This window comes from Salvia splendens, chromosome 9, assembly GCF_004379255.2.
Source record: "Salvia splendens isolate huo1 chromosome 9, SspV2, whole genome shotgun sequence".
Lineage (NCBI taxonomy): Eukaryota > Viridiplantae > Streptophyta > Magnoliopsida > Lamiales > Lamiaceae > Salvia > Salvia splendens.
Window position 1 is genome coordinate 30838111 of NC_056040.1, and position 24618 is coordinate 30862728.

At 43.4% G+C, this 24618-nt stretch overlaps 2 protein-coding genes across 2 annotated transcripts; both read left to right on the top strand.

Annotated features, from left to right (window-relative positions):
- The first annotated feature begins 12065 nt into the window (after positions 1 to 12065).
- LOC121749416 (proteoglycan 4-like) lies at positions 12066 to 13841 on the top strand. Its single transcript, XM_042143988.1, has 3 exons — positions 12066 to 12815; positions 12897 to 13175; positions 13590 to 13841. The coding sequence occupies exons 1-3, from the start codon at positions 12066 to 12068 to the stop codon at positions 13839 to 13841; spliced, it is 1281 nt and encodes a 426-aa protein (XP_041999922.1).
- An 8330-nt stretch (positions 13842 to 22171) lies between these two features.
- Positions 22172 to 24285, top strand: LOC121749417 (cell surface glycoprotein 1-like). The gene is made up of 5 exons (XM_042143989.1): positions 22172 to 22424; positions 22523 to 22668; positions 22741 to 23259; positions 23341 to 23619; positions 24004 to 24285. The coding sequence occupies exons 1-5, from the start codon at positions 22172 to 22174 to the stop codon at positions 24283 to 24285; spliced, it is 1479 nt and encodes a 492-aa protein (XP_041999923.1).
- Positions 24286 to 24618: the final 333 nt, after the last annotated feature.

A 24618-nucleotide genomic window follows, 5' to 3' on the forward strand; every position in this document is an offset into this window, starting at 1 on the left:
ATTCAATAAAAAGTTAATACAAGGTCTATAATAAAATTTCTACAAGTATCATTACAAAAAGACGGTTTTTGGGGTGCACGGTGTTTAGTATGCATTGTAAAGTGCTTAAAATATGGTTTTGTGCAAATTTACCAAGGACTTTTTCTAGTGCTCGGTAAGAAGGCCGGTGAATGTCATGGAGTATTTAAATTATTGAGCACTACGTGCTTTACCAATGTTTTCTTCTTTTTTTACCGAGCACTTGGTGCTCAATAAGAAATTCATACTTACTCCGTCCACAAAATAAAAACACGTTTTACCATTTTGAGCCATCCACCAAAATTAGACTAATTCTAAAAATGAAAAGTTTTAAATCAATACTAAAATGTGGACTCTACAATTCACCAACACTACTTCCACCACATTTTCACCCCTCTCTCTCTTACTTTACCAGTTATGCATTAAAACTTGTGTCATTTATAACTTTATCTATTTTTTTATGGACAAAGGTAGTATTTATTAAAAGAGAGAACTACAAGTTTAGTCCGTGAACTATGGAGATTAATCAAATGCGGTCCTCATTCTTTAAATATATCCATAGACGAGTCGAACCTTTTTCACTATTTCGTAGACATTGGTCCACGTACATAGGAATGAACGAGCTCAAGTACTTCCTTGGCCCTATTGCCCTTAGCCTTAAAAGGTCTCTTGGTCATCTTGCCTTCTAAGCATGACTCACACTCATGAAAAGGTTCCTCCTCTAGACCTTTGATAAGGTCTTGTTGAACAAGAGAATGGATCCTCCTTTCATTTGCATGACCAAGTCTAAGGTGCCATAAGTAAGTTTCGTTCATTGAACTTAAAGGTTCCTTTCGTTTCTTTGAAATTTTTTATGTTGTATTGAGTTCTGATTTGCGATTATTAAATTGTGTAGAAGTGATTGTGTACAGATTGTTTTCCATGATACCACGACAGATATAAGAACCATCTTTCTTAATAACGCAGTTGTCATTAAAAGAAATCGAATATCCATCAAAAACCAATTTAGAAACTGAAATTAAATTTCTTCTAAAAGAAGGTATCAACAAAACATTCTTCAAAATAAAAAATCTATCACTACTAAAACGCAAATAAATGTCTCCCACTGCAACGGCCGCCACTTTGGCACCGTCGCCCAGCTCAACTTCGATCTCACGATCATGTAGCCGTCTTGTCACCTGCATTAAGTCAGGATCAAAACAAATATGATCAGTAGCTCCTGTGTCAATAACCCAAGTGCATGTAGATGTCGAAGCCAAACATGACTCGACTACTAGAGCTTGGTGCATACCTGTAGCCTTGCCCCTTTTAGGACAGTCTGGCTTCCAATGCCCCTTCTCACCACACTTGAAACACTTCCCCGAGGGCTTCTTATTTGCCCTTTTCTTCTTCTTTCCCTTAGCCACTTTGCCCGATTCTGAGTTCGGTGCCTGCCTTTTTCCTTTGATAGGCTTGAAGCCAGAGGAACGAGGCGCCGAAGTCATGATGGCAGCCTTAGCCTGAACCATGAGGTCCTCTGCCGACTGAAGTTCAGTCAACAGCTCTGCCAAGGTGTAATCCCTTTTGTTCATCTCAAAGTTGAGCTTGAACTGCTGGAAGCTAGGGGGAAGACTTTGAAGGATGATTGTCACTTGGGACTCGGGATCGATCGTCCCTCCCAAGACCTTAATCTGGTTTAGGTGGCCCATCATCTCGAGGACATGGTCCCTCACAGATGAGCCCTCCTTCATTGTCTTCGACATGATACTCCGAAAGGCTTGAGACTTAGCCGTTCGATTCTGAGTACCAAAAAGATTCTTGAGATTCTGCATAATCTCAGTGGCAGTTTTCATGGCAGAATGCTGATGCTTGAGTACTGAAGACATAGATGCCAACATGTTGCACTTAGCCATCTCATTCGCCTTATGCCACTTTCTATGTGCATCTCTGAGTCCTACCGAAACGTTAGCCGCCGGTACTGGAGGTCGCGGGGTTGTGAGCACAAAGTTGTACTCTTCAGCTGTAAGAACGATGTCCAAATTTTGTTTCCATTCTATGTAATTTTGGCCCTCGATATTGTTTTCTTTGAGAATTGCAGAAAGAGGATTGAAAGACATTGTGACGATTTGAATTGCACTGCAAAACATAGTATTTTACTATTTGTCATAAACTTATGTAAAAAATTTGATTAGATTAACCATAAAACTTTTCAAAATCTTACAACAGTAAAATTAAAATTTTGTACCCTCTCAGAGGAAGTCAATACGCATTAAAATCTTACAATTTTACTGGTCACAACACCGACGAATAGTCCAGAGACCATAGAGTGGCATGGCCGCCTAATGTTGCCTAAGCAAGACCACCGAATTTAGCATTACAGAATCTCATTTCTACAACACACTCCCATAACAATGCTTATGTGCTGCTAACAAGATCAAACTATCTCATAAATCCTATGTGAACTTCTGAATCTCGTAGTTTCTTAGGATTATTGTCCCCACAGAGCATGTGCCGATAATATTGGAAACCACATTCTAGTTCATACCATTTATATTTGAGAAGTCCGCCATATGAACTTGCTATTTCTTAGGATTATTGTCCCCACAGTGCATGTGGCGATAATATTAGAAAAAAGCTTCATAAATTGCAGACCAAATGGTGGAGACCATATATAAACATTGAGTTCGTAATTATAGCTTAGATATTTTGGATTATGGTTTTTATTTAATTATCCTTAGCCTTGAGGCAGTTTAAGGCTTAATTAAATTCTGTTGGTATTTAATTTGCTGGATAATTAAATCTTTTATTAATTGGTATCTTCCTTTAGGAAATCATTGTTCTAGAATATAATTCTTATTCATGTCTACTATAAAATATGTCTAAAATAAATAAATTATTTAATTCTTAATAAGACATGAAAAATTAAATTCAAATTAATTCTATGTTCAAGATTAGGAAGAGATATTTTATTATTTAATGTATTCATACATATTTATCCTTTTTAGGATCTTGGATATATAAATATTAGGAAACTATAAATTATTCTCATCTATATCACCTAGGAATCAAAATAATTATTTATTTCCATAGATATAGAAAATAATAAAAATATTCCTAAAGTCTAGATAAATATTAGGAAACTATTAAATTATTCTCATCTATATCATCTAGGAATAAAATAATATTATTTATTTCCATAGATATAGATAATAATAAAAATATTCCTAAAATCTAGACAAATCTTCCAAAAAGATTTTATTTCTATTAAATAATAATATTTTAATGATATCTTTTAATAAAATAATTAAATAATCATTAAAATAATCCTTCATCATTATCTCATCGTACGAGGTTCGCACGAACGATGAACGGCGAAGATCCGACGAGTTCGTCGTCGGAACACGACGCACGCAGCGTCTCGGCCCGTCGAGCCATCAGGTGTCGCCGCGTCTCGGCCAGCGGCTAGCGCCTGTCTCGGTCGTCTCGACCGTCGGGTGCTGACGCGTCTCGGCTAGCGTTTCATCGGGCGGCTCAAGCTCTCAGCCAGCAGAGCGCACGGTGGCGCGCGCTCCCGGCCAGCAGCTCACACGACAGCGCGGTTGCTCTTGGCCAGCGCCGCCATCCCTATCGACCCTTCAACCTAGGGTTCTCGGCTTGGTGGCTCGGCACCTCGGCATGTTCTCGGTCGAACTGCCGTGCCACACCTTCTGTCGTTCCGATCTCGACGCGGGTTCCGACTTGGTTTGCGGTCTCGGCCGGCGGCGTGCACGAGCCCACACTCGTCTGCGCGTCGCCTCGTGACCGCGATCCCTCGGCTCCCACTCAATCGACAACCCTCTCCTGATCGTGCGTGGCGCGATCCGTCTCGGTGCGAGCGCCGACGGATCGCACGTCTCGTACGATCGAGTAATTCAAGTTTTTTGATTCGATAGTTCTTGAGTTTAACATGCATAATAAATAAACAAAAACACCAAGAATATGCTTCATAATCAAATATGCATACATGAATTTCGCGAAATTTAAATCCAAATAATCAGAGCCAAAGACTGGCTCTAATACCAATTGAAGGGGTTGGCAGCGGAAGTGTGCATAAATTACCGATCACATAAATTTGATCTATTTAGCAGATTATTTAGACAAATTCTATTCGCGTATTTATCACATGTATCATGCTCATAACTTGAATTAAAATCATGCTTTAGAATATAAAATCCCTAAAACATGCATACTACGGAGTTAGCCAAATTACCTCGTTGATTCGATCAAGAATCGAAGATAGCTTGCGTCTTCTCCACGTGAAGATCTTCAGTACTCGACCTCGGACCATCTGACTGGTGTCCCGGACTATACGCTGATATTTGTGTGGGCAAATCTCACCAACATACTAGGACTTGAATAACGAAGACAGAAACTGCTCACGGAGGAAGCACAAATTTCGAACTCTCTCTCTAGAGGGGACGGAAATTTTGATAGAAAAAAGTGTATTTTCCGTCTCCTTTATTCTCCTATTTATATAAGTCATATATTGGGCCCAGTCAGGGATCTAAGGAAGAATTTGGATCAGGCCTCACCCAATTAGCTTTTTACTAATTAAATTGAACCCACAATTTAATATAAGCTTATATTGAAATATTACAAGCAGCCACTACAGAAGTAATATTGCACTGCCTTCCAAATCCGAAATTACAAGTATTCCGAGTTTCCTTTAATTGCATTTAATTTATTTCCCGCGCTTAAGACTCGTCTTGCTGTTAGATCCATTCAGTGCTATACCACACCAACGTCATCTTATTTCAATAAGGCTTAGAAATAATCGGACTAACATTGCAACCTTTCGCGATAGGTAGTCTAGGGCTATTTAGGTTGTGAAATTCTTATTTTTCTTTGTTTGGAACTGACCGTGTTACCTTAAATTGGACGACGCCCACAACCGATTTACTAAAACAAAGACTTAGACTTTGTTACGTTTGCTTATACATTTAAATATGCAATAAACAACCATTAAATGTAAAACATAACAACATTATGACAAAAAATAATCTGTTGCATTTATTGGAAAATAACAATTAGAGTTTCACAGTATCCAATCACTCGAAAGGTGATTTCTAGTATACAAAACCCTAACAATTAGTTGTTGTGAATTATGTGGAATAATGTGATTTATTTTCCAATTGTTGAAAGAGAAGTTGACTACAACACCTGTCCTAGCGGTGCCGGAAACCGACAAGGACTTTGCCGTCTACACTGACGCGTTGAAAGTAGGACTTGGATGCGTGTTGATGCAAGATGGGAAGGTGATAGCGTATGCTTCCCGGCAATTGAGATCAAATGAACTAAACTTCCCGACTCATGACTTAGAGCTAGCAGCAGTAGTGCACGCACTAAAGTTTTGGAGACATCATCTTTATGGAATGAGATGTGAGATTTATACGGATCGCAAGAGTCTCAAGTACTTCTTCGAATAGAAGGAGTTGAACATGCGACAACGACGTTGGCTGGAGATCGTGAAGGATTATGACTGCGGTATTCACTATCACCCGGGCAATGCAAACATGGTAGCCGATGCTTTGAGTAGGAAGAACGAACCACAACTGGCTTCTTTTCTAACTCAAGAGGAAGCGTTGATCCGTGAGTTCGGTAGGATGCAATTGGAGATAGTGAAAGCGCCCGAGACAGTAGGAGGAAGCATAGCGACGCTAGTGATTGCGCCAGACTTAAGAGCCAAGATCATAGAAGCTCAACGACATGATGAGAAGTTGGAAGAGACACGTGCGAAGGTGAGAACCGAGACACATGACCACTTTCGTGAGGAGGCGGACAATGCTTTGACGTTCGATGGACGATTGTGTGTGCCGAACGACGAGGCACTGAAAGATGAGATTTTGAGTGAAGCACACGACACGCGTTACACTGCTCACCCTGGAAGCACAAAGATGTATCGAGACTTGAAGCAACGTTTTTTGTGGAATGGAATGAAAGGGGATGTAGCATCATTTGTGGAACGATGTCTAGCATGTCAACAAGTGAAGGCCTTACACAAATGACCATATGAGAAATTGCAACCACTCAAAATTCTCGAATGGAAGTGGGAGCATTTAGCCATGGACTTCGTAACGGGATTACCAAAGTCACAAAAAGGGAATACTGCGATTTGGGTGATCATCGATCGACTCACTAAAAGTGTGCACTTCTTACCGATTAGGATTACCTATGTTTCAGACAAGTTAGCTAAGCTCTACGTGAGTGAGATTGTACGTTTGCATGGAGTGTCAAAGACCATTGTGTCCAATCGCGACACGAAGTTTACGTCAAAATTTTGGATGAGTTTGCAACGGGAGCTAGGCACGAACCAGACTTGACTTATCTATCTTTACCTTTTGTACCAGTTAACCATCTGAATCAACTACGCGAAGCATGTTGAATCAATCAGTTGATAGGTCAGCTGGTAGGAGATAGTGAGTCATTTGAGCGAAGCTTGTCGAATCAGTCTATGTGTTTGTCCAAGTTGTGTTAGGGAAACATGAATGAGCTGACAAAAACAGAAGGTATAAAACCCTTAGTGAGAGTGAATGAAGAAGAAAATGCACGTTGAATTGTGAGACCCCTCATTCTTAAAATAAGTTGAAGTCAGTCTAAAGGAAGTAAGAACGATGGAAGAGACCAGATTTTTAGCCAACTGTGAAGCCCTCTAAAAGTGAGTTATAAGCCAGAGTAGAACACTTTCTACTGAAATGGAAAAAGATTAGAGAGGCTGCCACATGATGCTGAGAGGGAAATGACATAGGCTAGTGAGGACTAAAGGCAACAGGAAATAACCAGTTGGGCCTTTTTTCTTTCGAACTAGATGAATCCGCCTCATTGTAAGGGCGCCATCTAGTTACGTCAATTTGAGCCTACATTTGAATTTATCCTCCTTTGAAACCATGAGCCTTCATGCCATTCGAGTTAGGGGATAGAATGGAACAGCTATAGTTTAGGCAGGGCAGAAAATAATGTAACCTGACCCTATGAAAAAGGTTAGATGAATAAAGCCAAAATGGCCAAGGGATATTGTCCAAATTTTGGAAGTTTACAGATGTAATAGGGAGGCTGCTCCAATTTTGTTCCTGAGTTCACATGTCCTTCGTTGTTTTTCAAGATTTTCATGAACATATGACCATAGGATCCTTACCTATTTACATCATAACCCCTAGCCCCATTACAACCATAAGAAGACCTTAAGGAACTAGTCTGTGCCTATGGAACTCAAGCATAAGTGGAATGACAAAATGAATGAGTGAATGGTCCTAACATCTCTGGTGAGAAATGAGTGACCGCGTGAATCCAACAGTTGGTTAGAGTAGGAGATATCTTGACGAACTGATAGGCTGATCAGACTGAACAAAAGGGGAGGGAGAAATTTGAGACTGCAAAATATTTAGAATGACCTTAAGCTTGTGGGGAATATTGCTAGAAGTGGAGCCAGTTTCAAACATGGATATGTAAATATTTGCTTAAGTGTTTCTTTTGAGTCAGTGCACGCGGCAGAGGCGCGCAACGATGAGAAGCTAGATGCTTGTTTTGAGCAAATGGAGAAAATGCTGCTGGAGGCAGTGGAGAAAGCCAGGCCGCCACCACAACCAGCACCGAAGGAAATGCAGTATGTGCCTCAACAGCCCCCACCAGAAGAACATCACTATTACTATTGCGAGTTTCCCCCTGAGGTGGAACCGCAGGCCTAAGTGAATGTTGTTGGCAACTGGATCCAGGGGAGACAGAGAGATGCTCCATGGAGGGACCACCCCAACCTCAGGTGGACTAACCAGAATCAAAGCCAAATAACCCCACCGTCGATACAGCAGATACAACCCTCTGACGGGCAGCCCAACTGGCCTGCTCTAATCCAGGATAGGTCAAGCAACGTAGGAAACAAAATACAAGGTGAACCTCAAAGTAATTGGTCAGGGGTACATCAAGGGAACTGGTCCAGTGGGGGGCAATTCAACTGGTCGAGCAGACAGCCAGAAAGAACCTGGGGGTACAGATAGAAAGGTTTTCAGTCAAACAACTAGGGAAGGTAGCCAAACAACCAGATGGTTAGTTATGTCCCGCCACACCAACCAGGAAACCAGCACCAGGGAAATCAACTCTACAACCAACCACCATACCAAGAGGAACACTACGGGCAATCTGACTACCAAGGAGGGGGGCCATAGAATCAGAGATATAACCGCCACCCCAACGATGGCCCAGTCAGTATAATGGTACCGCACCATCCAAATGATGCGATGCGGGAAATCCAGGAGGCTAAGAAAGAGCAGCGGGAGGCGTTGGAGATGCTAAGTAGATTTACGTTTTCGTTCGTCAACTTGCATGAAATTAGGGTAGATACTTTAGATCTGTTTCTTTTCTGTCCGATTTATGTGGATCTGTGTTTTGATTTATTTGTTTCCTTCTTTCATGTGATCTGCTATGTTTTTATCTGTCGTAGATGTTTTATTTGGTTGCTTAGTGAAAAAAAAGCTCGTATTTGTTAGAGTAGCAGTTCCTGTCACCTTTTCGTTGTTTACAGCTTTTTGGTAGTGCGTATATTTGTGTCAGTGGTCCCTAGTTACTTTTACCTTTCCGTTCTTAGTTTAGTTGATCAAGTCAGCTATTCCTTAGTTTTGAGTCTGTCTAGTCTAGATTGATCAGTTTAGTTTAATAAGTTGATCAGTTCTTGTTTCTTAGTTTAAACTTAACCCACTAGAAAGCATGGCAGTAGCCTGAGGGATTCGACCCTTACTTCCATTTACTAGTCTATAGTATTGTGGGTTAAGGTCTTGAACGCACTGAGTTTCTCCGTTTGCATACCCAACGACCAGTGGTTGTTAGCCGGCTTGAACCATTCACTGTCTAAGTTGATCAAGTTGCGCAACTCTACATGTTTTCATTTGCACGTGAACTCTAAGTACTTAGGAATTCGACGTCTTCACGGTCGATTATGTATCCAAATGGATTGAAGCTAAGGCTACGAGCACTTGTGAGTCGAAGGAGGTTGCTAAATTCTTGAAGAGTAACATATCCAGCCGGTTTGGAATACCAAGGGCGATCATATCCGACCAGGGGACTCATTTCTGCAACCGTACCATTGAGGCATTAATGAAGAAGTACGGGGTCCACCACCGACTGTCCAGTGTCCCTACCACCCACAGGGTAACGGCCAGGCGAAGATCTCTAATATAGAGATAAAGAGCATCCTTGAAAAAACGGTAAACCCCTCTAGAAAAGAATAGAGCAAGAAGTTGGAAGACTTTGGGATGTCCCCTTACCGCATAGTCTTCGGGAAGATGTGTCATCTACTAGTAGGAATTGAACATCGATCATACTAGGCAGTACAACAAGTTAATATGGATGCTGGAGCCTGTGAAGAGGAAAGGAAACTGCAGCTACAGGAGTTGGAGGAATTCAGATTGGAATCATTTGATTCGGTCATGTGGTACAAGGGGAGGACAAAACTATGGCACGACAGAAATCTGAGAACCAAGGATCTCCAAGTTGGCCAGAAAGTACTACTCTTCTAGTGTCGACTGAGGCTAATGCCTGGGAAGCTAAAATCAGAGTGGACAGGACCTTACATTGTAACGGCACTTCATTCAAATGGAGCGGTTGAAATTTCAGGGAGTGCCCCTAACTCTGAACCTTTTATTGTAAATGGACATAGGCTAAAGATATTTAGGGACAACACGGAAATGTGTGTAGTGGAAGAAATTATGTTGCATACAAGTCTTGATATTGCCTAGTGATTAGTAGGATAGGGGTTTGGAGTTCCACCTGGTTATTCATTGAGGAATAGATTTGTCTACTGACCAGGTAGAATTCCAAATTTACCAATATAGGATTGTAAATATTGTAAACAATTATTAGTTAAAATTTAATATCATGTAGGAAATCGGATTTGAAAAAAAAAACCAAAAATATTTCGGACCTTAAATATTATTCTAGGGTGCGTACTAACCAAGGCAGTTTCTGAACTAGAGTAACTCGGAAAAAATATTTAAGTGTCCTTTTTATTTGTTTCCATTCTTAGTAAATTTAGGGAGAAATTTGAATTGGGGTGATGTCTGAATTAATCCGTTGGATGCAGCTTTGTAGGCGTAGGGGTGCTATTGGAGCCTCGTGGAGTAGTGAGGTGACAGGCAACAACCAATCAGCAGCAGGCGCTCTCAACCGTCTCCCACCGAAGCGTCGCGACCTGGAACCGCCTACAACCGGTCGAAACCCTCTACTGTCATCTCCTTTATATATACCCATAACCGCCTCTCTTTCTTCACTTTTACAACCCCACACCTGCAATTACCTCACCAAAAATACAATCCCATTCACCAATCAAAGAACACCCCCAACCCGACCAAATACACCACCGGAAAACAAAAACCGATTGGGATTCCAATCATGGAAAAGAAGAAAAACACCCAAAAATCAACCTCTGCCAAACCCCCATCACCGATACAAGAAGAACAACTGGAGAATCCACCACCACAGCCAGTCCAACAACCGCCACCACCAGTTTCACAACCGGGCACGATGATTTCCATAGAACTCCTGGCGAAATATAGATTGGGGGGCGATGCTGGCAGGTTTAAACCAAGTTGGAGGCACATCAATGGCAGGCACACGGATAGCGACTGCGGGATATGGATTTTTGATTCAAGTTGTATGGAAGAGATAATTGAACCGGATGGATCAGTTAGCAAATGTCGTTGCCACTTGATCAAGTTGCTCTCGCTCTCGCGCACCACCAATGTAATTTTGGGAGTTTCTAACTACTGATTTTACTTTAGACAGAAAAGTAACTAACTACTTGCTCAAGGGAATTTTAACTACTGGGTCAAGTGAATTTCAGAACATTAACTACTTAGAACAGTAAACATGATGACGAAAACAGAACAACTTCGATTTTATACTCAAAATCCAAACGAGTACATCGATCATGCGGAATGTAAAAAGCTCAAAACTTTAACTACAAAGCAACTTGAAATTTAACTAAGCTAACACTTCGGAAAATACGAAAGCAAGTAAAAACCGAGAAGATCCTCGGCGGGAAACTTGAGATAACGCCTAGATAACACCTACAGATATAGAGTATTCTGTAGCGCTAACTTCGGTCGCCCTTTAACTAAACGTTTCTCTATCTAAGCTATCTAGAGAGCTGAGCTAAACTAAACTAAAAACTAAAGATGGAAACGTAAAAGATCATTCTTCAATGTGGTGGCACATCCTCTATTTATAGGCTCGGCACGACCTCCAGTTGGATAACGATCTTGGCAGGGAATATTCGCTCATGCTGAGAGTGAGCGACTCATTGATTGCTACGTGCTTTCCTTCTAGAATGTTAACGCTTTTCAGTAACAGATTCATGACTCAGCTCCGTCCTTGCGTCTCATATATCAGCACGTGTCCCCTTCTAGAACGTTGTCCTTGATAACAGAATGATACGCACCATCCAGCTCATTACCTCAATGTCCTTCTTCTGGAAGCAAGTGGTCCCCTCCTTGACTGCTTGATTACCCCCCTAGATCAACTCTCCCGATTCCTGGCCTTTTTTCGTCTATTGTACTTGCTTGATCAATTTGGCTTTGTTGCCTTGGTCAAGCGGCATTCCTGCACATTTAACACTTGCTTTGCGCGATAAAACCGATCAAGTAGCATACATTTTACCCCTAAACCGATGCATGAAATGGGCCTTATCAATCAAGCACAGCGAGCGGAATGCCGCCGATGTCCGCTCCCATATCAGCCATTCCTGTCACCTTTTTTCCTCCGACCACCGTCCCAACTCCATCAATTCCTACACCCAACGAACCTTCCCAACAAGAAACCGCATCTTCCGAAACACCAAAACAACCCCAAACCAAACCACTAGATGTCAGCCCTCTTTCCGCTTATCAAGATCCAGGAACGGAAGAGGAGATCACTGAAGGGCAGAGGATACCGGAGGAGAAGGAGAGCGAAATGGAAAGGGGTGAAACGGAGGAGACACCAATATAGGAAACCGTGGAGGGATAGGGGAAGAAGATCTGAATGAGATAACCAAGAAACATGGCCTAATGACTGATGCAGAATTCCAGTCGATATTAGATGGAGCGACAGGGAGCAAGGAGAGTGCTGCCGAGATGGTTGAGGGTCCAGACCTCGCATCTAAGGCAGTAGGAGACAGCAACACACCAGAATCAACAAGGAAACTCGAAGGAGAGTCTGCGCAGCCAGTAGCAGAGGCGAAATTTGAAAAGCCAGTGGAAACGGAACCCGAAGTTCCAATGTTCCAGCCAATTGCAGAGGTACTAGTAGACACAGAACCCAAAGTTCCAGTTGTCCAGCATGAGGCAGAGAAGCCTACCGTCATCAAGTCGAAAGTCGTGAAGAGAAAGTTGGTATTGAAGGATGACCCAAAGGATGAGAGGCAGAAACCGAAACGTGTGTCGCAAAGGTGCCTGGGACGAGGGCTGACCAGGAAGGCAGGAGCCAACACTGCAAGTGAAACAGTGACAATCTCCAGCGATGAAGAAGGGGTAACTCCTACAAAACCTGGGGATAAACCCATGCCGGCTGCCGACCAGGAAGACACCCTCGAGAAGGCAGAAGTAGTACCACCTACCCCTACTAGTCAGAAAGTGGGAACTCCTACAAAACCTAGGGAGGACCCGAGCGACACACCGTTAGACAAGTCGGTGATCAATACCCAGGCGACCGAACCTACAGCCCTGGAGAAGCCTTCGGCGTCGACTGAGAAGAAGCCAGCTGAAGAGACTGAGGAAGAGAGATATCTACAAGAGAGGAAGAGGAAAGGGAAAGCCCATGTGACAGCGAAATAGAGCAGCAAGAAACCCCGCACAACCAACACCGCAATAACGATCTGGGAACCTGAGAGAAGAATCCAGTCGCGAAGAGAGGAGATCAGCGATGAAGATTACACCTCAAATGATGAGCCTGACCCAGAGGACGACGTGTCCCTAGAAGATGAAGAATTTCGAGAGCAACCGCTACCTAACGACCACCGTGAACTTGTTCATCCTCCGGTGGAGAGATTTGAATATGTGTCGTGGCAGATCGACCTCGATGACGACCTTATGGAGGACACGAAGCACTACAACACCACAAAGCTTCAGGATTCCTTCGATGACAAAGAAGACAACAGCAAGCAGATCAAATGCGGCAAGGTACTCCACTTTCCCTCTCTGGATGAATTGGCCGCTCGTGAACAATTCTTGTCATATATGCGTGCGTTGGGGTTTGATTAGTTGCTGGGGAATGGGGATCCCACAATACCCGTATGATTGGCGAAGGAGTTTTTCACCATGTTCTGGTTCCAAGTCACGACTGACCTGGATGAGGTATCTATATCATTCCGGGTGTTTGGGAGAGAAGTGAGTATGAGTTTGATAGAATGGACTGTTAGGTTTGAGAAGTGTACCTTAGAGGAGGCGATAGGGCCTGCGTGGAGGAGTAGAGAGAGAGGGATCCCTTAGAGGCATGTAGAATTTAACCCTGATAGCGGGCCAGGCGGAACAAGCCCAGGAGCAATGGTTGGCAAACTTAGATAGAGCAGTCGCGGAGTTAACCGCGGAGAACAGGGAAGCGCGTGTAGAGTTGGCAAGGCTGACAGACGTGATGGAGAATATTCTCGAGGATTAGCAAGAAGAAGGAGGAAGAGTGAGTCCGGGACTAGTAGCCAAGAAACCAAAAGGGATGTACCACAAGAACCGGCAGAAGATGATGAGGACCACCAGGAATCTGAGGATGATGGAAGTGACGACCAGGAGACTGTACCAAAGGAAACACCTGCACCAAACTCTGCACTTAGGAGGAGCCGGAGGAACAAATGACCAACTACCCAACTTGACCAGTTAGTTTTACTTTTTATTTTTCTCTCTTCTTTTTATTTTCTTTATTTGTGTTCGTACTATTGCTTTCTGTTTAGGTAGATTAATTTGTATATATGTCTGTTTTTTACTTTTTATTTGCACAAACTCCAATTTTCAACACTTAGCATATTCAATTAGTCTAAGTCTAAGAAGAAAGGGTTTCCGACTTTGGTGCATGTATATATGTTCTATGTTTTTCTTTCTGTGCGTAGTTTGTCATTCTCCCACTTAGCCTATTGCATAGTCTAAGTGTGAGAAGTTTTAGGTATATATTTTGTGTTCTTTGTGTATGGTCATACTAGCCATCCTATTTTTCCACTTCACTACCCGCACACGAGGGCCTGCACTGGTGAAGTGGGAGAGGGAGATAATGGACAATCTGACGTGAATATGTGCTAGTTATGTGTTATGTGTTTAGGATATGTGTTGAATGAGTGGGCTTAAAACTCAACCGTTTCGAACTAATGGTGTGGGGGATTGAAGGAAATAAAGCATGCTAAACAATGGAAACCACCTCTCCCAGTTGATCCTAGCCAGTACAGATGATGCGAGTATGAGAGAAAAGCCCAAAATTAAAGCCAGATACGAAAGCCCTCCTAATTAGTGAATTAAAAGCCTAAAGCGGAACCACTTTCCGCTAAACACTTAAAAAATAGAGAGTGGCTGTCATATGATGTCTAGGGTGAAGAGATTGCGAATAGCAAGAACCTAAGGGAATTAGGAACCCCCCTGAAAAAAAAAACTATCCTTCCCTTCGAAACCCATTCTAGCCGTACTATTAAAACCCATATATAACCCAGTAGCCACAAGGACTGTGTGTATGGAAGGCAAGAGCAAAGAGCTTCTAACCAAGAGCACGAGGCAGGGAACCAACTGGAGGAAGAAGCAGAAAAATGAAGAAAAACTGACCAGGAGGAAAAACTTGGTCCAAAAAGAAGGAATAAGGGTGGCGAAGGAAGGAAAAATGAAGAAAATGACCTGGAAAAATATCAGGTCCACAAAAAAAGAGGAAGAAGGAATAAGGGTGGTGAAGCCACATAAGAGTCTACTGACCAGTTGGAGGCCAAATTGGCAAAAACATCAAGCCGATCAAGAAGATATGCCAAGTGCCCAAATACACACAGCTCCTCCATACATCAAAATAAAATAGTTGTAGTTTTGAACCTTAGAGCCTTAGGGACATCCACCCAGTACACTACCAGCCCACAGCCCTGTTACAACCCTTGAAAGACCCTAAGGAGCTGCTCGTGAGAACTGAATCCGAAGCATCTATGGTCCAACATGATTGAGAGAAACAGTCCTAACATCCCTGATGAGGAATGAGAGACTGAGTGAGTCTAGTGTTTTGGCCGAGGGTTAGGTAATCTTGACAAGCAGATGTAGTCGCTAGGGAGGAAAAAGGGGAAGCCGGAAGTTCGAGGTTGCTTAGAGATGGATTGAACTCAAACTAGAAGGGAAGAATGGTTGAAAATATAGCTTGCTCAACGTGTTTTAATGTGTTTTTCTTTTATGTGTTTTTCATTTCAGTGGTTCTTTTCTTTTGCGCCGCTAGTATATTAGGGTAATAGAGTCATTATTTTCTAGTTTTTCTTTTAGTTTAGGGTCGGTTAGGAGAGTACCCAAACTAGAATTTGACTTATTAATTTTTGGTTGGTTCCTCCAGGCTTTAGGACAAGCATGTCTTAAGTGTGAACAGTTTGATAAGTCGTATTCTAGGCCATGGTTACCGGTCAGTATGATGAGCTTAACGTGCATTATTTGCAAGAAAAGTTGCTTAAGTGTGCAAGAAAGGGTACAAGTCAGCAGAGAAATGATCGGGAGACTCAAGTGAAAAGGACCCCAGAAGGGTGCAATACTGACCAGGATGCATGCCAAAAGGAGAAACAACCCTAATTTTTAGGGAAAGCCACCCTATAAATAGAAGCTCACATGAAGGAGTAAATACACACGAAGACACACCAACTCACACTTAGAAACCGCATGATAAGGCCTATTTCATGCATCGGTTTATGGATGAAATGCATGCTACTTGATCGGTTTATCGCGCAAAATAAGTGTTAAAATGTGCAGAAATGATACTTGACCAAGGCAGCAAGGCCAAACTGATCAAGCAAGTACAAAAGATAAAAAAAGGGCCAAGAATTGGGGGAGTTGATCAAGGGGGAGCGATCAAACAGTTAGGTGGGGACCGCTGGCTTCTTGAAGAAGAACACGTGAGGAAATGAGCTGGATATGGCGCACCATTCTGTTATCAAGGACGACGTTCTAGAAGGGGACACGTGCCGGAATATGAGAACGCAAGGACGAAGCTGTTATACGAATCTGTTACCAAAAAGCGTCGTCATTCTAGAAGAACAGCACGTAGCAATCAATGAGTCGCTCACTCTCAGAATGAGCGAATATTCTTTGTCAAGATCGTTATCCAGCTGGGAGTCGAATCGAGCTTATAAATAGATGATGTGCCTCACAAGAGGGGGATCCGACACTTTACTTTCCGTCTAGTTTAGCTTAGCTTAGTTATCTAGCGTAGTTCAGCTCTCTAGCTTAGTTTAGTTCAGTTATCTAGCTTAGCTTAGATAGCTTAGTTAAAAGGGCGACCGAAGGGAGCCCTGCAGAATACTCATATCTGTTAGCGTTATCTTAAGTTTCCCGCTGAGATTCTTCTCAGTTTTTATCGCTTTCTTAGCTTCCGTAGTGTTAGCTTAGTTTAAATTTCACGCTGTACTCAGTTTTTAGTTTAATCAGAGTTATTTTCGTTTACATTCTCGCATTTAAAGTTCCATTGATCAAGCTAGCTAATTAAATTCTGCCTAGAGTAAAGACAATAGTTAAAAACTCCCAAGTTAAAGCGTGGCAGCAGCCAACCCCCTATTCACTACTCACACACTCGACACACCAACTTCTCAGTGGGATCGACCCCGAACTTGCCGCTTTACTGTTAAAGTTGTGCAAAATTGGGAGTTTATAAATTACTTTGGCAAGGAAGAAAGAGCGAGAGCAAGACTGCAGTGATTAAGTGGCAACGACAATTTGCTAACTGATCCGACCGGTTCGGTTATCATTCCATATAACTTGATCCGCATTCTAATCGCGTTTTCACCTCTTTCCAAGTCTCGCCAAAGTGCCGCCGTTGCCGGTGAAGCATGGTGTTATTTTATGTTTGTGTGTAGTGCGTAGGAGTAAATAGTTTTATTTCTTTCTTTTCTCATTTGTTTTTCCTGCTGTTGATGAGAAGGTACCACCAAGGCGATTACTGGAATCATCCCTTTATATACAGAAGAACTAACACGTAGTGGAGAATCCAGGAAGCCAGCGTAGTTACCACTCGTTACAGAGCCGCACAAGCAGCAGCAACCACCGAGCAGAACACAAACCCACCACCACCTGAACAAGCAGAAGTAAAAATGGCCCTTGTCCCTGACGACTCGGGAATCGGCTCTCTACACACTCATGATGAGAGAGAGCCCACACATGCCATCGCCGCTACTCCTGGGATGCGGACCATCGCAATCAAATCAGGAGTACTAGCCGTTTTGTCCCACTTCTACGGCCTTTCGAAGGAGTCTCCGTATGTTTTTCTGGAAGAATTTTTCCGATACTGTGATATTCAGACCGTGCCAGCTAGATCCACATCCGAAGATTACAGGCTTAAGGCTATTCCCTTTGTTTTGAAGGGGGACGCGGGTGTCTGGCTGTCTAGGCTGCCAGAAGGATCCATCAGGACTTGGGCTGAATTCCGCATGATATTCCTCGATTGTTTCTTTCCAGCATCGAAAACAAGTGCCCTGAAAAGGGAAATTACAGAAGCCAGACAGGAGTATGACGAGCCCCTCGGCCAGTACTGGGATAGGTTCCAAGGGCTACTTCAAGCATGCCCTAACCACAAGCTGGGAGAGAAGGAGGTCTACTCGATCTTATATGGCGGACTCACGGTGGACAGCAAGAACGACCTCAACCTCGCAGCTCAAGGGGATTTCTCCAAAGCCCCATTCAGCCAAGCCAAGAATATCCTAGAGAGGCTAATTGAAGCCAAGCGGTCGTACGAAACATCTCGAGGGCAGTACATGAGAGGAACAGTGCACGCGGCAGAGGCGCGCAACGATGAGAAGCTAGATGCTTGTTTTGAGAAAATGGAGAAAATGCTGCTGGAGGCAGTGGAGAAAGCCAGGCCGCCACCACAACCAGCACCGAAGGAAATGCAGTATGTGCCTCAACAGCCCCCACCAGAAGAACATCACTATTACTATTGCGAGTTTCCCCCTGAGGTGGAACCGCAGGCCAAAGTGAATGTTGTTGGCAACTGGATCCAGGGGAGAAAGATAGATGCTCCATGGAGAGACCACCCCAACCTCAGGTGGACTAACCAGAATCAAAGCCAAATAACCCCACCGTCGATACAGCAGATACAACCCTCTGACGGGCAGCCCAACTGGCCTGCTCTAATCCAGGATAGGTCAAGCAACGTAGGAAACAGAATACAAGGTGAACCTCAAAGTAATTGGTCAGGGGTACATCAAGGGAACTGGTCCAGTGGGGGGCAATTCAACTGGTCGAGCAGACAACCAGAAAGAACCTGGGGGTACAGATAGAAAGGTTTTCAGTCAAACAACTAGGGAAGGCAGCCAAACAACCAGATGGTTAGTTATGTCCCGCCACACCAACCAGGAAACCAGCACCAGGGAAATCAACTCTACAACCAACCACCATACCAAGAGGAACACTACGGGCAATCTGACTACCAAGGAGGGGGGCCATAGAATCAGAGATATAACCGCCACCCCAACGATGGCCCAGTCAGTATAATGGTACCGCACCATCCAAATGATGCGATGCGGGAAATCCAGGAGGCTAAGAAAGAGCAGCGGGAGGCGTTGGAGATGCTAAGTAGATTTACGTTTTCGTTCGTCAACTTGCATGAAATTAGGGTAGATACTTTAGATCTGTTTCTTTTCTATCCGATTTACGTGGATCTGTGTTTTGATTTATTTGTTTCCTTCTTTCATGTGATCTGCTATGTTTTTATCTGTCGTAGATGTTTTATTTGGTTGCTTAGTGAAAAAAAAGCTCGTATTTGTTAGAGTAGCAGTTCCTGTCACCTTTTCGTTGTTTACAGCTTTTTGGTAGTGCGTATATTTGTGTCAGTGGTCCCTAGTTACTTTTACCTTTCCGTTCTTAGTTTAGTTGATCAAGTCAGCTATTCCTTAGTTTTGAGTCTGTCTAGTCTAGATTGATCAGTTTAGTTTAATAAGTTGATCAGTTCTTGTTTCTTAGTTTAAACTTAACCCACTAGAAAGCATGGCAGTAGCCTGAGGGATTCGACCCTTACTTCCATTTACTAGTCTATAGTATTGTGGGTTAAGGTCTTGAACGCACTGAGTTTCTCCGTTTGCATACCCAACGACCAGTGGTTGTTAGCCGGCTTGAACCATTCACTGTCTAAGTTGATCAAGTTGCGCAACTCTACATGTTTTCATTTGCACTTGAACTCTAAGTACTTAGGAATTCGACGTCTTCACGGTCGATTATGTATCCAAATGGATTGAAGCTAAGGCTACGAGCACTTGTGAGTCGAATGAGGTTGCTAAATTCTTGAAGAGTAACATATCCAGCCGGTTCGGAATACCAAGGGCGATCATATCCGACCAGGGGACTCATTTCTGCAACCGTACCATTGAGGCATTAATGAAGAAGTACGGGGTTCACCACCGACTGTCCAGTGTCCCTACCACCCACAGGGTAACGGCCAGGCGAAGATCTCTAATATAGAGTTAAAGAGCATCCTTGAAAAAACGGTAAACCCCTCTAGAAAAGAATAGAGCAAGAAGTTGGAAGACTTTGGGATGTCCCCTTACCACATAGTCTTCGGGAAGATGTGTCATCTACTAGTAGGAATTGAACATCGATCATACTAGGCAGTACAACAAGTTAATATGGATGCTGGAGCCTGTGAAGAGGAAAGGAAACTACAGCTACAGGAGTTGGAGGAATTCAGATTGGAATCATTTGATTCGGTCATGTGGTACAAGGAGAGGACAAAACTATGGCACGACAGAAATCTGTGAACCAAGGATCTCCAAGTTGGCCAGAAAGTACTACTCTTCTAGTGTCGACTGAGGCTAATGCCTAGGAAGCTAAAATCAGAGTGGACAGGACCTTGCATTGTAACGGCACTTCGTTCAAATGGAGCGGTTGAAATTTCAGGGAGTGCCCCTAACTCTGAACCTTTTATTGTGAATGGACATAGGCTAAAGATAATTAGGGACAACACGGAAATGTGTGTAGTGGAAGAAATTATGTTGCATACAAGTCTTGATATTTCCTAGTGATTAGTAGGATAGGGGTTTGGAGTTCCACCTGGTTATTCATTGAGGAATAGATTTGTCTACTGACAAGGTAGAATTCCAAATTTACCAATATAGGATTGTAAATATTGTAAACAATTATTAGTTAAAATTTAATATCATGTAGGAAATCGGATTTGAAAAAAAAAACCAAAAATATTTCGGACCTTAAATATTATTCTAGGGTGCGTACTAACCAAGGCAGTTTCCGAACTAGAGTAACTCGGAAAAAATATTTAAGTGTCCTTTTTATTTGTTTCCATTCTTAGTAAATTTAGGGAGAAATTTGAATTGGGGTGATGTCTGAATTAATCCGTTGGATGTAGCTTTGTAGGCGTAAGGGTGCGATTGGAGCCTCGTGGAGCAGTGAGGTGACAGGCAACAACCAATCAGCAGCAGGCACTCTCAACCGTCTCCCACCGAAGCGTCGCGACCTGGAACCGCCTACAACCGGTCGAAACCCTCTACTATCATCTCCTTTATATATACCCATAACCGCCTCTCTTTCTTCACTTTTACAACCCCACACCTGCAATTACCTCACCAAAAATACAATCTCATTCACCAATCAAAGAACACCCCCAACCCGACCAAATCCACCACCGACAAATAAAAACCGATTGGGATTCCAATCATGGAAAAGAAGAAAAACACCCAAAAATCAACCTCTGCCAAACCCCCATCACCGATACAAGAAGAACAACTGGAGAATCCACCACCACAGCCAGTCCAACAACCGCTACCACCAGTTTCACAACCGGGCACGATGATTTCCATAGAACTCCTGGCGAAATATAGATTGGGGGGCGATGCTGGCAGGTTTAAACCAAGTTGGAGGCACATCAATGGCGGGCACACGGATAGCGACTGCGGGATATGGATTTTTGATTCAAGTTGTATGGAAGAGATAACTGAACCGGATGGATCAGTTAGCAAATGTCGTTGCCACTTGATCAAGTTGCTCTCGCTCTCGCGAACCACCAATGTAATTTTGGGAGTTTTTAACTACTGATTTTCCTTTAGACAGAAAAGTAACTAACTACTTGCTCAAGGGAATTTTAACTACTGGGTCAAGTGAATTTCAGAACATTAACTACTTAGAACACTAAACATGATGACGAAAACAGAACAACTTCGATTTTATACTCAAAATCCAAACGAGTACATCGATCATGCGGAATGTAAAAAGCTCGAAACTTTAACTACAAAGCAACTTGAAATTTAACTAAGCTAACACTTCGGAAAATACGAAAGCAAGTAAAAACCGAGAAGATCCTCGGCGGGAAACTTGAGATAACGCCTAGATAACACCTACAGATATAGAGTATTCTGTAGCGCTAACTTCGGTCGCCCTTTAACTAAACGTTTCTCTATCTAAGCTATCTAGAGAGCTGAGCTAAACTAAACTAAAAACTAAAGACGAAAACGTAAAAGATCATTCTTCAATGTGGTGGCACATCCTCTATTTATAGGCTCGGCACGACCTCCAGTTGGATAACGATCTTGGCAGGGAATATTCGCTCATGCTGAGAGTGAGCGACTCATTGATTGCTACGTGCTTTCCTTCTAGAATGTTAACGCTTTTCAGTAACAGATTCATGACTCAGCTCCGTCCTTGCGTCTCATATATCAGCACGTGTCCCCTTCTAGAACGTTGTCCTTTATAATAGAATGATACGCACCATCCAGCTCATTACCTCAATGTCCTTATTCTGGAAGCAAGTGGTCCCCTCCTTGACTGCTTGATTACCCCCTAGATCAACTCCCCCGATTCCTGGCCTTTTTTCATCTATTGTACTTGCTTGATCAATTTGGCTTTGTTGCCTTGGTCAAGCGGCATTCCTGCACATTTAACACTTGCTTTGCGCGATAAAACCGATCAAGTAGCATACATTTTACCCCTAAACCGATGCATGAAATGGGCCTTATCAATCAAGCACAGCGAGCGGAATGCCGCCGATGTCCGCTCCCATATCAGCCATTCCTGTCACCTTTTTTCCTCCGACCACCGTCCCAACTCCATCAATTCCTACACCCAGCGAACCTTCCCAACAAGAAACCGCACCTTCCGAAACACCAAAACAACCCCAAACCAAACCACTAGATGTCAGCCCTCTTTCCGCTTATCAAGATCTAGGAACGGAAGAGGAGATCGCTGAAGGGCAGAGGATACCGGAGGAGAAGGAGAGCGAAATGGAAAGGGGTGAAACGGAGGAGACACCAATATAGGAAACCGTGGAGGGAAAGGGGAAGAAGATCTGAATGAGATAACCAAAAGACATGGCCTATTGACTGATGCAGAATTCCAGTCGATATTAGATGGAGTGACAGGGAGGAAGGAGAGTGCTGTCGAGATGGCTGAGGGTCCAGACCTCGCATCTAAGGCAGTAGGAGACAGCAACACACCGGAATCAACATGGAAACTAGAAGGAGAGTCTGCGCAGCCAGTAGCAAATGCTAAATTTGAAAAGCCAGTGGAATCGGAACCCGAAGTTCCAATGTTCCAGCCAATTGCATAGGTACTAGTAGACACAGAACCCAAAGTTCCAGTTGTCCAGCATGAGGCAGAGAAGCCTACCGTCATCAAGTCGAAAGTCGTGAAGAGAAAGTTGGTATTGAAGGATAACCCAAAGGATGAGAGGCAGAAACCGAAGCGTGTGTCGCAAAGGTGCCTGGGACGAGGGCTGACCAGGAAGGCAGGAGCCAACACTGCAAGTGAAACAGTTACAATCTCCAGCGATGAAGAAGGGGTAACTCCTACAAAACCTGAGGAGAAACCCATGCCGGCTGCCGACCAGGAAGACACCCTCGAGAAGGCAGAAGTAGTACCACCTACCCCTACTAGTCAGAAAGTGGGAACTCCTACAAAACCTAGGGAGGACCCGAGCGACACACCGTTAGACAAGTCGGTGATCAATACCCAGGCGACCGAACCTACCGCCCAGGAGAAGCCTTCGGCGTCGACTGAGAAGAAGCCAGCTGAAGAGACTGAGGAAGAGAGATATCTACAAGAGAGGAAGAGGAAAGGGAAAGCCCATGTGACAGCGAAATAGAGCAGCAAGAAACCCCGCACAACCAACACCGCTTTAACGATCTGGGAACCTGAGAGAAGAATCCAGTCGCGAAGAGAGGAGATCAGCGATGAAGATTACACCTCAAATGATGAGCCTGACCCAGAGGACGACGTGTCCCTAGAAGATGAAGAATTTCGAGAGCAACCACTACCTAACGACCACAGTGAACTCGTTCATCCTCCGGTGGAGAGAGTTGAATATGTGTCGTGGCAGATTGACCTCGATGACGACCTTATGGAGGACACGAAGCACTACAACACCACCAAGCTTCAGGATTCCTTCGATGACAAAGAAGACAACAGCAAGCAGATCAAATGCGGCAAGGTACTCCACTTTCCCTCTCTGGATGAATTGGCGGCTCGTGAACAATTCTTGTCATATATGCGTGCGTTGGGGTTTGATTAGTTGTTGGGGAATGGGGATCCCACAATACCCGTGTGATTGGCGAAGGAGTTTTTTACCATGTTCTGGTTCCAAGTCACGACTGACCTGGATGAGGTATCTATATCATTCAGGGTGTTTGGGAGAGAAGTGAGTATGAGTTTGATAGAATGGACTGTTAGGTTTGAGAAGTGTACCTTAGAGGAGGCGATAGGGCCTGCGTGGAGAAGTAGAAAGAGAGGGATCCCTTAGAGGCATGTAGAATTTAACCCTGATAGCGGGCCAGGCGGAACAAGCCCAGGAGCAATGGTTGGCAAACTTTGATAGAGCAGTCGCGGAGTTAACCGCGGAGAACAGGGAAGCGCGTGTAGAGTTGGCAAGGCTGACAGACGTGATGGAGAATATTCTCGAGGATTAGCAAGAAGAAGGAGGAAGAGTGAGTCCGGGACAATTAGCCAAGAAACCAAAAGGGATGTACCACAAGAACCGGCAGAAGATGATGAGGACCACCAGGAATCTGAGGATGATGGAAGTGACGACCAGGAGACTGTACCAAAGGAAGCACCTGCACTAAACTCTGCACTTAGGAGAAGCCGGAGGAACAAATGACCACCTACCCAACTTGACCAGTTAGTTTTACTTTTTATTTTTCTCTCTTCTTTTTATTTTCTTTATTTGTGTTCGTACTATTGCTTTCTGTTTAGGTAGATTAATTTGTATATATGTCTGTTTTTTACTTTTTATTTGCACAAACTCCAATTTTCAACACTTAACATATTCAATTAGTCTAAGTCTAAGAAGAAAGGGTTTCCGACTTTGGTGCATGTATATATGTTCCATGTTTTTCTTTCTGTGCATAGTTTGTCATTCTCCCACTTAGCCTATTGCATAGTCTAAGTGTGAGAAGTTTTAGGTATATATTTTGTGTTCTTTGTGTATGGT